Genomic DNA, 14983 nt, shown 5'->3' with positions numbered 1-14983 from the left:
TAATGACTGTAAATGCGTTAAAATGAAAGTAATCGACGGCACCTCTGGAAACAGTGGCGGAGGTGGAAGGCGGCAGCAAGAGATGTGTACATATGTAAGTTCTTGTGTCTGCTAAACAAGATACATACACACACACTGTGACCATTTGATTTTCCTGCAGTAGCCTGAATGAGTCGACGACGACCATAAGTTGATGCCTATAAACGAATGTGAAATTGAATTCTTTTGACTGAAAATGGATGGAAAAATGTTGGCAATTGAATGCCAGTTTAGTGACATGAAATGTGGTCAATAATAAATTGGTGCACTGGGATTAGCTTCATGAATGTGTGTAGGTTAGAGAGAGAGAGAGAGTTGGTTATTTTGCAATATGTGATATTTTCCGCACTTTTATACCCTCCACACTACTATGGAGTGAATATTAAGTTTGTCATTTCCATTCAAATTGTTCTTTAAGACCAGCGTTAAATTCCCGCCTCTCTATATTTTCCTCTATGGGAATCGATCTAATTTTTGGAACGGGGCGATCTAGATGATCAATAACCCATCCAATCTAAAGGTTGTGTGAGATTCAAAATGGAATATACTGGCCCACGTTTTATGATAGCTTCTACATAACCGTACTTCCAATGTATGGGCTATTTGAGTTCTGCGATATTTTACAACCCATTTTGGGCATAATCCGGCATTTTGGGTACCAACAGGGTCATTTGTACGCTATTTGTGATTTCGGGGGAAAATGGAAACCAATTTAGCTATTGTTTTTGATGTAGCTCCCATATATCTGCATATCCCGATTTAAGGCATTTTTTTGAAGGTTTTCAATTTCTTTTCCTAACGGAATTATTTGCAATAGGACTATCGATTTTTTATTGCTCATTTAAATTTTTTGGACAAAGGTTATTTATACATAGGTACATGATTAGTACCTACCGAATGTTTATGGTTTGTACTACCTTTGACAAGGGAATTAAATTTCCCAAGGGACACTTACCGATTTGAAAAATGGTTCACAGTCCCAAATTTGGATGTAGCCTCCACAAATTTATAGCATATTTTCGACGAGACTAGCTCAATATGTTACTTTGCAAAGAGCGAAAGAGTTCTCTCATTCTGACAGAAATTGAAGCCAAATACATAAGAAAAAATTGTAGAACTTAAGGGAGATTTTGCGACATATCAGACAGTCAAAAGCTGGTAATCATGCTACTACTTTTTAAAAAAAGTGTATATCCTAAAAATGCTAAAACTGTAAAAAACTGTATCGTGGAGTTGAGCGTTTATTTCCCTTGTAGTTTTAATTACTGAAAATATATTTTTTTTTTGAAAATTTTCACATGCCCAGAATTATCGCCCGAAGACAAACAACTAAACTACATACACATACATACACACACGCACAAATAAATTATAGCAAATAAATGAGCCTGTAATTAATGTAGAAATCATGTTTGTTGCTTAAATCTTTTGTTCGCTATCATGATTGAATACATAATTGCGGTAATCGTTCAATGTCTGTTTGTTGAATTACGTTAATTATTTACGCGTTACATGCAATTTGTGTGTTCGAGCAAATAGCAGACAGATACTTAATATTTGCTGGTATCTTTTTTTTTGCCGCATTGTGGATATTGCTAATCGCCCAATGCGCCCAAGTTGTTCGCTTGTTGCGAACGTCATTCCAGTGGATTTACTTTGTTCTTAAAATGCTCACTCCCTTTGTGGAATTATCTGAGCTGCAATGATTTTGATATGAAGCAAAATGTTGGAACTATCGCAATATACTCAAACACTACAATTGTCAGAGTTTCCAGCACGACATATTCCCGCGTGGTTGGAAGGAGATAAGCAAGTGTTTATTGCCATTTAAAATTAATTGTTTGGACAATTTTCTATTGACACTGTTGCTCATTTGCATAAAAAACAATTTTCTAATAATCATAAATCTAAACAAGAAAGTGTGTTATTGTCTTGTAGTTTGACTCTTGCTTAATTTGTTCGTATGTAGCTCACCACGAAGCTATATTCAAATGGAGGTTGAATCATAAATTTTGACTTCAAACATAAAACAACTAAATTTTTGTTCATACACAAACGTGTTTGGTGGACACACCGATTCGGAGCGGGCGGGGGTCAAGAATGGTTTTGAAACTGCCATGGCACAATATGCCCCCTTCTTGCCACAGCACAGAACTTCGATTAGACTTGGGAAACGACGACGAAGAAGAAGAAGAAGATGGAGAAAAAACTGCCTATCAAAACATAACTTGCACTTGTTTTGCAAAATCACGCAAATGACCTCATAAGCATGCGTAACACGTGAGATTGTCATAGAACCCCTAGGGAATTTTAAGTACTTCCATAAAATTAACCTAAACGCATGCTGATGTGCTCATGACGACGACAACAACAACAATAACAACACCAACCAACAATAATGATGATGATGACGATAATAACGATCATGATCAATACTACATAATCGTCACCACTAGCAACAGAATACACATGTATCTCCGTATCGGCTGACGGACTGGCTGCCTAACTGATTGTCTTCTTACACATTAAAGTTAATGGACGCCTGGGCATAAACGGACAAGTGTTTGGATTGTCGACCAAGTCACATAAAACTGTTTTGCTCAAAAGAATTCAATGCATCGACGTCCGTATAATAATTAAGGGGAATATTTCTTTAATTATTTGTCAATGGAATGTGAAGTGAAACATATTTTCCATCTGATTTTAAAAGTTTGACAATAACTCTGAAAGCGGAATGGCATGTTCAACACAGGACGTTTCCAGAGTCACTCTCTGAAATTTAGGAGAATAGGTGTTCAACCGTTAATTTAAGAGCACATTGTCATTCCAAATTGACTTTGTAACCTCATATATTAATTTTGATAAAGTCGAAGGTAACAAGTCTGACAATCGGAACGTCTTTTTGTCCACGATTTGAATTCTAATATGTAATATTATATTTTTTTTTCATATATTGTGCGAATATTGACATTTTATATCTCTTTGTAGTGCATGGTTTACAGTCAGACATGGCTATCTGGGTGTATTTCTGACTTCGTTGACGATAAGGACACTCTCTTCAAGTTACGAACTACCCACCAATTCTTGAGAACAGTTTTCATTTGGGATGCAGAGTTTTAAGAGAGCATGCCTTCAGAGGCAATTTTAAAATTATTTCAGTTGGCATGGAATTGGGTACACTATGTGACATAACGGCGTGTATCTTGGATAGAAAACAATTCAACCGAAACACATTCAATTTGTTCAGCAATCTCTTCTCCAATGTTCTCTTTTTTTTACATCGATAAATTTTAACATAGGATACGACATTCAATTCCAACTGGCATAATTTATTCGAATCATTTTCCCAACCTTTCCAACTACCCCTCGTTTGGGGGTAATACAAACAAAGCTAACAGTTTGTAGGCGATTCTCTATGTTCTTGCTGTCTCCAGCAAGCGTTGTGTCTCTTTCCAAAGGCTTCGCATTGTTGTGGCCATAAATGAACGGTATTTCGCGTTAAAAATAAATGAAGTTTTACAATTTGAATATACAAAGTATGAATTTTAATATTTTCGTGTGTGAGCATGTGTGCGTGTGTGTTGAAATGCGCACGCACAAATATGTTTCGCTTCTGCCTCCACCTCGGTGGCAATAAGCCGTGGACTCTTTCTCTGTGCCACCAGAAGCAACAACGAAACGACATGGGGAAATATTTATTTGCAGTTATTAGGGATTTTTTGTCTAAAGTTCTTTTATTCGTTTTGTTGTTGTTGTCTCTTTTGAATTTTTATTTAATTTGCCCGCACTAATGTGTCTTGATTCGACGCGATTGGTATTCCAGTCATTTGTCGGACAAACGATATTAATAAAATTTATTAAAAAGTTGTCTTCTTTCTGATTGTTATTAAAAACTCTTTAAATTTGATGGGCATGTGACCTGGCTGTAGAAATGAATGGGTTTTTTTGGGTTTCAATCGTGTCTTAGATGTTGCTGAGGAAGTTTTCAGATTGTGGGGGTGGTGGTGGGTAAGAAACATATTTGAAATTTACATCTACTGTGCCATGTGAGACTCTTGTTGCATTTGTACCGAATAAATATAACAACTTTTATTTTGTTATTAATAAAAAACACTTTGACTCCGATTACTAAAAATGCAATCATTTAATCGACAATTATTAAGTGGGAACCGCAAAGCAATTGATGCTCTGGTCAAAACTAAAGCATAAATTTTTGTGACACAAATGTCTCCTTTCTTTATCATTTAAATGCCTGGATATACTAAAGAGCATTAATGTTGCAAAGCCAGACTGGCGAATAGACAAGCAGGCAGTCAGACGGACAAGCAGTCAGTCCGGCCAAAAAGACAAAACAAAACATCCAAATGCGTACAAACAGACACAATGTAATTATAATAAAAATCACATAAACATACGATTTGATATGTAAAAGAGTCAAAGAGGAAAAAACAAACAGCAGAAAGCCAAATAAAATTCGAGAGGTGACTGCGATCGCGGACAGCATCGCTTTGACGCATAAGTGTTAAAAGTAACACTTATTTCTTTTAAGACATGGCTGTTGGTTCAAGTTTTGCGGCTGCGGCTTATTAGACAAATGATACCGGTTTGAGTAACTGCCAATTTCGTCTCTGGATTCCTGCGGTCGTTTTTGGTCAGGTATTTGTGGCCGCACAAAATTTATGGTGATGAAAAGATAATTTAAAAATCAATTAAAAATATTATTGTATTTTTAGTGGAGAATTATGATAAGTTTCGTGTTCGAACGACCGAACGAACGAACGAACGAACGTTGTGATTAAATCTAACAAGTTTGCTCTTTTTTATGTTTTTCTTCTCTGCAGTCTCCCGAATTGGATTATCGGCATGAGCTGATGGGACGTTTGCACAAGATTGAACCAGATGTGGAATTGGAAGTACTGACAACTACCGCCACTCCAACTCACAACCATCATCACCACCACCACCACCATTTGCATCACCACCAGCATCATCAGAATTTGAATCACCTGCCTCAACAAGAAGAACAACAGCAACCGTATCACACGCTGCATAGCTACACCAACAGCAACAATCATCACTTTCAACAGCAAATATCCAATAGCAATTCCAACACCAACAACAATAACAACAGCAGTAACAGTAGCAGCAGCAGTAGCGGTAGCAATGGTGGTGGCGGTGTTGCCAATAACAATAGCAACAGTGCGACAACAACGGACAGCAATCAGCTGAACGATCAGTGGCACTCCAGTGGCAACGGCAGCCATGATCAGACATCTCCATATTCTGGAACTCCACACTCAACGGTGGGTTCAACAGCTACCACCACCATTGCGGTGCACACACCCACCGTTGTCATGGGACAGCATCCCAACAGATCACCTCATCATACAGCCGCAGCGGCAGCAGCAGCAACGACTTCCTCGGCAACACCCGCCACCGCATTTAGCTATGAGGCCAATAATCCCTACTACAGCACGGCTTCGACTAGTGATAAAGAATATTTATTTGGTAAGCTATTTTGTTCAATCTACACCCTACATCTTTGTTAAATTTTAAGTGAAATAGGAAAGTAAGGGTGTTTAGAAGTTAAAAGTCGATTAAATTTATCATACGATCGAACCAAAAAAGAAAGCACCTCAACGCTTTCTTAGATGGTCTCTTAAATATATTCCAACTAGACCAATAGCACATATTCGGATCACCCTATACGAATTACGTCAAATTACCGCTAATGTACAAACGGCTTAAGGTACCAATTTTCGATGCCCCCAAATATTCGTAATTTCAAACTTCCACTCAAAGTGAATCAGCGTAGCGTAAATTATAATCTGCTCCTCTGGCTCTTTTTAGAAACCTGTACCTGCTGTTATTTTCAGAATGAAGTTCAAAACTATTCAATTTGATATTCGGTTATTATGATGAGCATTTCTTGTTGTAGCTGACTTTTGCCAAGTCGATAAAAATATTCAGCGTGAATTTAACGCTAGATTAACATTTATATTATTGACTCGGAGATGCTGTCGATTCGCTCCATGCGATACTCTTCTTGTCGGGGTGTCTGTGTAAACATCTATGTGACTGTCTGTCCGACTGTCTTGCCATCAATCTTTTAGCTGCGCTTGACTTTTGTATCGTTCGCTGTGTTGTAAGGCTTAACAAATTTTGTTCAGTTCATTAAATATTTAATTAAGACTGGTCGAATGCTGTTGAATTTCGACAACAGCGGAGAGAAATGAAGCAATATGATCTTCTAAAAAAACGAGCGAAAAAAGATCTGCGCGAATGAATGACAACATTATTCATGACAGCATTTACATACAAACGACAGACTTAAGACACGAACGCGTAGAAACCAGCATGCCAAAATTTAGGAAAGCTTATTATTGTATATTTCCATTTTTTTGTAATTCGAATTATGATTTAAATCATAACGAAATTCTCTCGAATAGGAAATATATGTATCAAAATCTACACAGACACTTGTAAGCTTTTGTACAATTAACTGTTTTCAATTGTTCCATTATAAAATATTCTTCTGCTCAACCAGTTTTTACCTTTCTCCAGAGTTCGCAATCTCTAATATCTTCGTATTTTCAGACACCAAACATAAAGAGGCTTCGTGCAATCCGTATCATAGTATCGACGATCCATATGGCCGCCCTGCCCTGTGGGAGGAAATAGCTAGCTCAATACAAGATATCGATCCTGTTAATGCTCCGATTTTAGGCTCAACAACGACAAACGTCCAACCAACACCAAACCAGCTGAATAGTATTTCTCATGAACGGCATCATCAGCATAATCAACATTGCAGTACTCCTGCTACACCATCGACAGCGGTTGGGGGCAATGCCCTGCTGCCACAGGTTAAAATAGAAGCAATCGATGACACCTTGCTCGAAACCTTGTCCACACCAGTGCTCAGTCCCTTGGATATTAAAAAGGAGAATGTTTCGAGCGGCCTGACAATGCAACAACAGCATCCGACAACACCCACACAACACTACTATCCGCAGCATGGATATGGCAGTGCCATGACGACGGATCATCAGCCACCACTACAGCACCAGCAACAGTTGCACCACTTACAGCAATCACAACACCTCTACCAGCATCATCCCAGTTTAGCGGACGACACCCAGCATCATTTAGTCAACCTCTTTCCCAGCACACATCACCAGCCTCAGATTCAGTCTCAGCCACAACTCCAACAACCCACAGCCCACCAGCAGCATTCCCTGCTGCACAGCAACAGCAATAGTCCAAATCAATCGAATCGATGTAGCAGCACGGCGAGCAGTCACAATGCCGAAATGGGAGTTGGTGCTAACAGCAGCAGCAGTGAGATGAACTCCAATCTCCTCTCGCTAAATGGAACGTCAGATCATTTGGCTCCGTATCAAGCGCAATACGGCCAGAGCTACTTAAATGATGGACTAAGTATAGCGGCGTCAGCTCAACACCATCCCCACACACATCTGCATCATCAGCAACATCCAAGTCTCCAGCATCCACACCAACCCCACCATAATTATCCGCAGAGTCAACACCTCCATAACCACCAGCAGCAGGGTTCGCATAGTACAATTACCAATGCCTCGACACCATTGCAAAATCTTAAAAGTCTCAATAATAATGGTAGTCACAACAGCAACAACAACAACAATAGCAATAGCAATAATTATTCCAGCACCAACACCCCATACCCGTGGCACAGCAGTCAGGTGAGTTGTAACGACAATCTACCAATTGCCGTTTGATTAGATTGCATTCTTCTTGTCATATTTACATGAATAAATATGGCAACTGATAAATTGGCCATTTGTCCGTTACGGATCTGAATGTGTTTTGCTTTTCTTGCGCTATTTACAGCCGTTCCATGGCAAATACCAAATACCAGCACCCCCTCCGCCGACACCACACAACGCCATGTCTAATCTTCAGCTGTGTCCACCTGCTTCGGTACCTGTAACGCAATCGCAAACTGGCAGTGGCGGCAGCAGCAGTGGTAGCGCCAATAGCAATGCCCGACATATGTTCGTACCACCGCTGACACCTCCAAGTTCTGATCCCGGAAGTCCGGGTAGCTCAATGGCGGCTGCAGCACACGCTGCTGCTGCTGCCAATCAGCAACAAGCTCGACGTAGTACACCTCCTCCGCCTTATCAGCAATTGCAGCAGCAGCAACAGCAGCAACAACAGCAGGGCCATCCGCTATCATCCATTTGTCCCCAGATTATGAATTTACATTCCGGTTCAACGGCAACAACTGCCACTGGTCACCTGATGAGTCCGGGTCGGTCGTTAACTGCATTGGGCCATAATAGCAATAGTACAACTTTGGTGACGTCATCGTCGGCCAGTGGCAATTCCACCAATCACTCAACAACATCCAACACAGCTCAGAACAGCTCGGCTCCCAGAGGCGGCAACTCAGCGCCGACAACACCTGCTCATTTAGCCAACCTCATTGTGCCGACAGTGCGAACCGTCCGCTATAATCGTCGCAATAATCCCGAACTGGAGAAACGTCGGATTCATCACTGTGATTATGTGGGTAAGTTGAAATTGAGTTGGTGTTTAGTTATTCGAACTAGCTTGGCAAATGATCCTGGATTCCGATTTGGATATCTTGGAAACATTTCTTACGATGAAACCAATTGTTCCAAGGAGTGGGGAGTGGGAGATTAAGTTTAGATCGGGAACATGACTGATCATATTTACGGAATAAATAATAGAAGGTTTTCGTTTCTAAAAGCTGCTAAGTTAGACCGGGCCGAACTTTTAATACCCTCCGCCATTTGGAAGGAACTCAAAAAATTTCACAAAAAAAAAAAAAAAAATCTGTCGAAAAATACCGTTTAAATGGCTACCGCTAATGGGAGCTATACGAAGATGTGGACCTGCATAAGTAATTTTCTGCCATACCGATTCCGAACTTTAAATACGAAATTTGCAGTGAATAATATCGCTAAAATCATTACAATAACGAATATTGGGAGGTACCGTTACATGGGGGTTATACGAAAACTTGGACGGACATGGGTCATTTACGAACTTAACCTGCCTACTGGCAAAATACACGCGTGTGTCTTCTGATCCAGAATACTTTGTAGGATCTAACATGAGTATTTCGAAAAGTTACAAACGAAAATATACCATAGAATAGTGGAGGGCATAAAAATCATAAACGCGAGTTTTCTCCTCTCTGGACATCATTTCTTGCTAATGTTTGTTTCTTAAGTCTTTTGTTTAGCCATGCCAGTGATTTTCTTCCAATCAATTTTTTGCTCTACATACAAACAAATATCTGTATATGTGTGTGTGTTTGTGGTTTTTATGCTCGCCTACCATACTTCAGCACCTAATCCATGCAGCGTGGGAAATTGCCTTCAGTGATTTTCCTTAAAAAAGAATTCACATAGGATTCACTCTTGCCCGACAATTGCGCGGCTAAATATTTAGCTTTTTTTGTAGTATTCTTGTTTTTGTTGTTCATGTCAATTTTCACAGCAAATATTATTTATATGTCGGAGCCGTACATAACTTTGACCATAATGCGATACTAATTAATACATTTTTGCCATATTTGTTCGGCATTAAATAATTAATTATTATGTTGTGCAAAGCACGCACTTGGTGGCGTTGGCCATAAAAGGCTGCAGAAACGGCAACACAACAAAAGCCGCAAAGCAACACCACCGCCAACAACAGCAACAGCGACAGCAACAACACAATTGAGCCGCTCCGTTAGCTGCTCTGTGTTAAGTAATTACCACTTAAATGATAATTGATTAAATGTTTAGGCGAAAAAATGTCACACGCTACAGACACGGCCCCCAAAAGCAGAAATGCCAAAATGAATTGGGAAAATACGACAAATAGGAAAGGAAAACAGATCACCGAACACAAAGAGCAACAACTACAACCACGGCAACAGCGGCATCGACATAACTATGTTGCATACGTTTACAATAAATCTTGAGGTGATCTTGCGAGCAAGAGTTATGGTCTGACACCCACCCGAGCAACGCTGCTCTCGTTAAAGTGTTGGGTTTTTCTCCGTTTTGCAACACTTCAAAACGCTGATAGGTGGCTGGCTCCGCGCCCCTGCCCCCCAGCAACTCGGCAACTACTTATTTGCTGGTTTGTTTCATTTGTCACATGTTATGTTTCCAAAATCTGCCTGTCCTGCTGTCTGTTCTTTCCTCATTGTTTTGTTCGGTGTTCGATGTTCGGTGTGGTGTTGTCATTTTTGCTCGTGTTGCATGTTTATGTGTGTCCAATCAGTGCCTTAGATCACCTAGTTTTGGCCGTTTGTTTGTCTCGTTGTTTTGATGTGGCAACAAGTTGAGGAGCAAAAAAGCATACGTTCGTACAAACATGCTTATGTGCTGCTTACACCTCAGATGTCGACTGCTCGCCGGAGACAATCGAATGGGGTGACCAGAAAAAAGTGGATTTTCTGCATTAATGTCATGTCGTACAACTTACGGTCTTACGGCGGGACAGCGACTACGTCTATGAGACAACGACTCCTCGATGAGACTGGAGTTAGGAGAGACATCCGCAGTTCTCCAATGGTTTATGGACAAAATTGTGCATGTTACACATGACAGCAACAAAGCATACAATGTCAAAATCGTTTTTGTTGCTTTAACACCGAGTTTAGAAAAGAACGGGCATTTTAACGTATTAGTATGCATATGTGTGTGTGTGTGGGATTTTTAGGATTTTTTCATTGAATTGGATCAGGCAAACAGGTTAGGTCCTGCCAATCTAACATTTGATTTGGTAAAACTGGCAAACATTTCTCTAATCGAAACTAACGTATATTCTTACTTGGGTTGTCAACATGGAAATAGCCTCTGTAATTTGATGATGATCGGATAATGCTGAGGGGTTGAAATCGACCAAAACAATTATTAGATAAAAGTGTTAAATGTTAATTAATATACTAACGTCTTTACTTTTATTAGTGATAGGACCCATTTACAACCTGTCAAATCCCGCAACTGTTATATGAAAACATATGTGAAAAATTAACAATCTCTTTAGAGGTCGTGAACTCTGAATAATTCGATACATCTGGGAAAAACGACAAGAGTGACCGCAAGATCTGCGGTGTGGCAACTGCAAGTAAATTTGATATTATTTCGTTAGTATTTGGATCAAACTTCCAAACGGTTTCATTTTAGCCATATCTTTAACTAGCTTAGCCTATAAATATATTTAGTATTTGATATTACAGGGGGTAGATCTTCTCATTCCAGAACATTTCGAATCAACGTACCTCGTGCTATCAGGAATAAGATGGTGGCGAGACAAGGTGGCTACATCAATTTCTTTTGGCATTGCTGATCATTTTGTAAACTTTGTGAAAATAGAAAATATTTCAAGATCTTCTGTTCAAAAATAACACTCAGTTATAAAATAAGGAGAACCTCTAATCGAAAAACATTTTCATGTAATTACGGAACATTTACCTAGATAATCCTGAAATGGATCTGCAACTATCGTGATATGAGATAAGTGCCACCAAATGCTGAAATATGTGATGGGTTCTCATTACATAAATTTGAAGTTGTTGGTGTGAATATAGTTTGCCTTATTTGAGATAGTTTTTGATTTTGGAATTGTTCTGCTGAATTGCATGTTTTTCTATTTTCCGATATTTCGATTGCAACCCCAAATCATCTTTAGGGAACTATAATTGTTAGCAGAATTTGTGCGAAAGTTAGGTAAATCTTCTTTAACGAGTTTTCCTCAACTAATGTATATTATGTCTACATTTATTACCTGTATATCTATGTATTTGAGCGCAAGTATATGTGTCTGTTTTGTAATTCAATCGGAAGTCATTTGGAGGGTTGATGATATGTAACGTTTCATGAGTGTAACGCTTACGATAATTTGTCAATTTAGTCAATATTTTCACATTATCATATTTTCAAGAGGTGCGATTTGTCAAGGCACAGTGAGCTGCAAGGGCAGTCTTCTGTTCCATGGGCTTCCTCACAGCTCTTTGGTTTGACTTGTGGCCTGATATTCTTGTTAATAATATCGGAATCATTAAAATGAATCTACTAAGAAATAGGAAGAAACTTCTTCATGATCTTGATTACAATTTCCAAAAAGAAAGTTCACAATCAATATCCCGTCATCAGGAATTGCGATTTGGAGTACTTTGCTTAAGAGAACATCACCTTGCAACCACCACCTCCGCCTTTGTTATCTCAACAAGTTCAACTACAAATACTAAGCAAAAACAATAAACGAGGACACAGTCAGCGACTTGTGCAGAAATTGGCTAAATGATTGTCTTAAAGGCATATGTGACACGTTTAGATACCAATTTTGGCACATAATGCCGGTAAACTAGAGTCAACATATCTAGTCTGTGCCAGTGTCTCTAGCCAGTCTGTCGGTGTGTCCGTTTGTGTGGTTGTTTGTTTGTTCGTTCGCTCGCTCGTCTGTGCGCAAGCGTGTCTGTCTGTCGTCTACTGCTTAATGCATACCTCGTCTACCCGTGCTACCAGAAGCACAACTCATTCACTTAGCTACCAAATGAAGTTATTATGACATAAATGCACGCATCAGATTGTTAAGATTATAGATTGACATCTGAAATGCATTGTCAAGACAAAACAAAAACAATCCACACACACACACACACACATGCCCAACACCGTACATACACTGCAGCAACAATTCAAAACAAATACGTTTTGTTTGAAATGTAGAAGTCGTTGTTGCAGTCGCGACAATAACATCATACCTCACACAGCAACCCGAATAGAAAAAATATCAACTTTCATGCGTACCAAAGTGTCCGCAAGTCTCTCCAAGTATACAAGAGTCCGTCCACTGTTTGTCCGTTCGCCACTTCGAACGACCGCGCTGGCTGGCTGGCTGACTGTCTGATCTAACTTAAAATAGCTTTGTATGTTTGCCCAGATTCTTACGGTATTATTAACCGGGCATTGTAATGTTAAATATAGAAAGAAAATGACAACAACAAAAACAACAACAACAGCTACAACATGGAGTAGTGGAAGAAGCAATAATGGAAAAACAGTCAACTGAAGTCGACATTTCAAATATTTTGTACGTGCAATTGCCGTTGTCAGTCCGACGAACGAAATCTCCCATCAATAGTGGGTTGCTTGGTGCTGGTGGTGGTAGTGAGGAATGCATTTTTCTTGGCTCAGACAAGTCAGGTGACAGACCATATTGACAACAGAGACTACTGACTAACATCATATAAGGTTAAATCTATAAAACATAATGGCTATTGGACTGTCGTCGTTAGGCGACTCTTTTCAGAGTCATAATTGAGTTAATAAATATTATTAGGTTTTTTTATGTTCGACAAAAATGAAAATAGAGAAATTTCAAATTGGGATCACAATAACAATTGGAATCTAAAAATAGCAGGGAGCTGGTCTTTTTTTAAACCACTTGGGGATGTAGGGATATTTTGAAGTTAAACAAAGTAAACTCAGTGAAAATGTTCGAAATTCATTTTTAAAATTAGATTTTGTTTAACAAAGTTCCCATTATATATATGGACCATCAAGAATGTCCGCGTAAACATCATTGAATAAAGATCTGTGCTTAAAGAAAGAGTTGAAGCCTACATCTTGGGGAACATGGTCCAAATGTATGGTTATTCGATGTAAGCACTGCGTGAAAATAAAATGAGTTTTGACGTGTTTGAAAAATGAAAATAGACAAATTTTAAATATTTTTCAAATAGAAAAATATATGATTAAATACTAGGAAGCAGCAGGCCTATTATGTAAGTTACAGATCATGCATGCAGGTCTTTTATATTTAATAACCACCATGGGAATATTTTGAAATAAAAAAAACGTTACATGTAATTTTAATCTCGGTAAAGTCTATATCTATAAAAGAGGAAACTGAAATCGGAAGTATCTCCAAAAATTTTAGATTTTGTATGCACATATCTATTGATCGGTTACAGACGCAGTCTTCAAATTTGGAATGTGTAACAGAATTGGAGGTTTGAATATCGCTCCCATATATATTTTTAGCAGATTTCGTGTATTTGATGGACCAAACACGACATGTATCCGCAATTTCAATGAAATTTGGAATCTGTAATCTGTGAAATTTGGCCCAAACAATAACTTGGCAAATAATATTGAAATAGGTTAAGATTTGAATATAGCATCATTCTCAAATGCCAATGAAGTATGGAATGTGTGACGGAATTTGGTCTAAAAATATTTTTTTTTGTCAAATTTTATTGAAATCGGTTCAGATTTCTATATTATTTTATTAGGAAACAATGACCTTGCAATAGAATTAGTCTATTAAAAAAAAACTACACAATAATTTAATTCAGGCTACGATTCTTACGGGGTAGTATTGTAGGTACAGTTGTATTGCTACCCGAATCCCTCTAATAGAAACAGAATGCTGTTCAACTTTAAAAAAATAAGTTCCGTGTACCTTTGGTATTTGCACAGGACAAACTCCAAGTGTATGAGGACTAAATTTGGAATATTCCTGCGTTCCTCATGGTCAGCTGTACTTGACGCGTTGGTAGACCGAGCGATTTGCTTATACTCCTGAATGGAATGCTCAAAGCCTTATAATAAAAACTTTTTTTAATTCTTGAAATTGTGTGAAAATTAAGGAAGAAATTTTAAAGACACAATTTCGAGATTTTCTTAATTTTTTCACGTAATCGAGGGTCGCAGCCTCTTAATACTTTAAACGATTTGTGTGATTGTAAGTAGTTGTTTGAAGACCACACGGAAAAATTTACCCTGGGTAACTTACAAGGAATTTGACATCATTGTTGTGTAGCATCTACATTTATGAACACAAACTTATTCGAAATGATTTTCTAACTCAACCGCTACCTATTTAATCACTAAAATGTGTCTAAAAATAACATATTTTTTGACAG

At 38.6% G+C, this 14983-nt stretch overlaps 1 protein-coding gene across 1 annotated transcript in view; it reads left to right on the top strand.

Moving 5' to 3' along the window:
* The window catches only part of LOC101893551 (dendritic arbor reduction protein 1), a 63747-nt gene that overhangs the window by 35780 nt on the left and 12984 nt on the right, over positions 1–14983 (top strand). The window contains exons 2-4 of the mRNA XM_005190730.4: positions 4881–5547; positions 6637–7763; positions 7912–8596. Of these exons, the coding sequence (XP_005190787.2) occupies positions 4881–5547; positions 6637–7763; positions 7912–8596 (2479 nt within the window). The remainder of the gene's footprint in view (positions 1–4880; positions 5548–6636; positions 7764–7911; positions 8597–14983) is intronic.

This window comes from Musca domestica, unplaced genomic scaffold, assembly GCF_030504385.1.
Source record: "Musca domestica strain aabys unplaced genomic scaffold, Musca_domestica.polishedcontigs.V.1.1 15, whole genome shotgun sequence".
In the NCBI taxonomy this organism is placed as follows: domain Eukaryota; kingdom Metazoa; phylum Arthropoda; class Insecta; order Diptera; family Muscidae; genus Musca; species Musca domestica.
The sequence above is the reverse complement of the archived record's forward strand: the minus strand, read 5'-3'. Positions and strand labels throughout refer to the sequence as shown.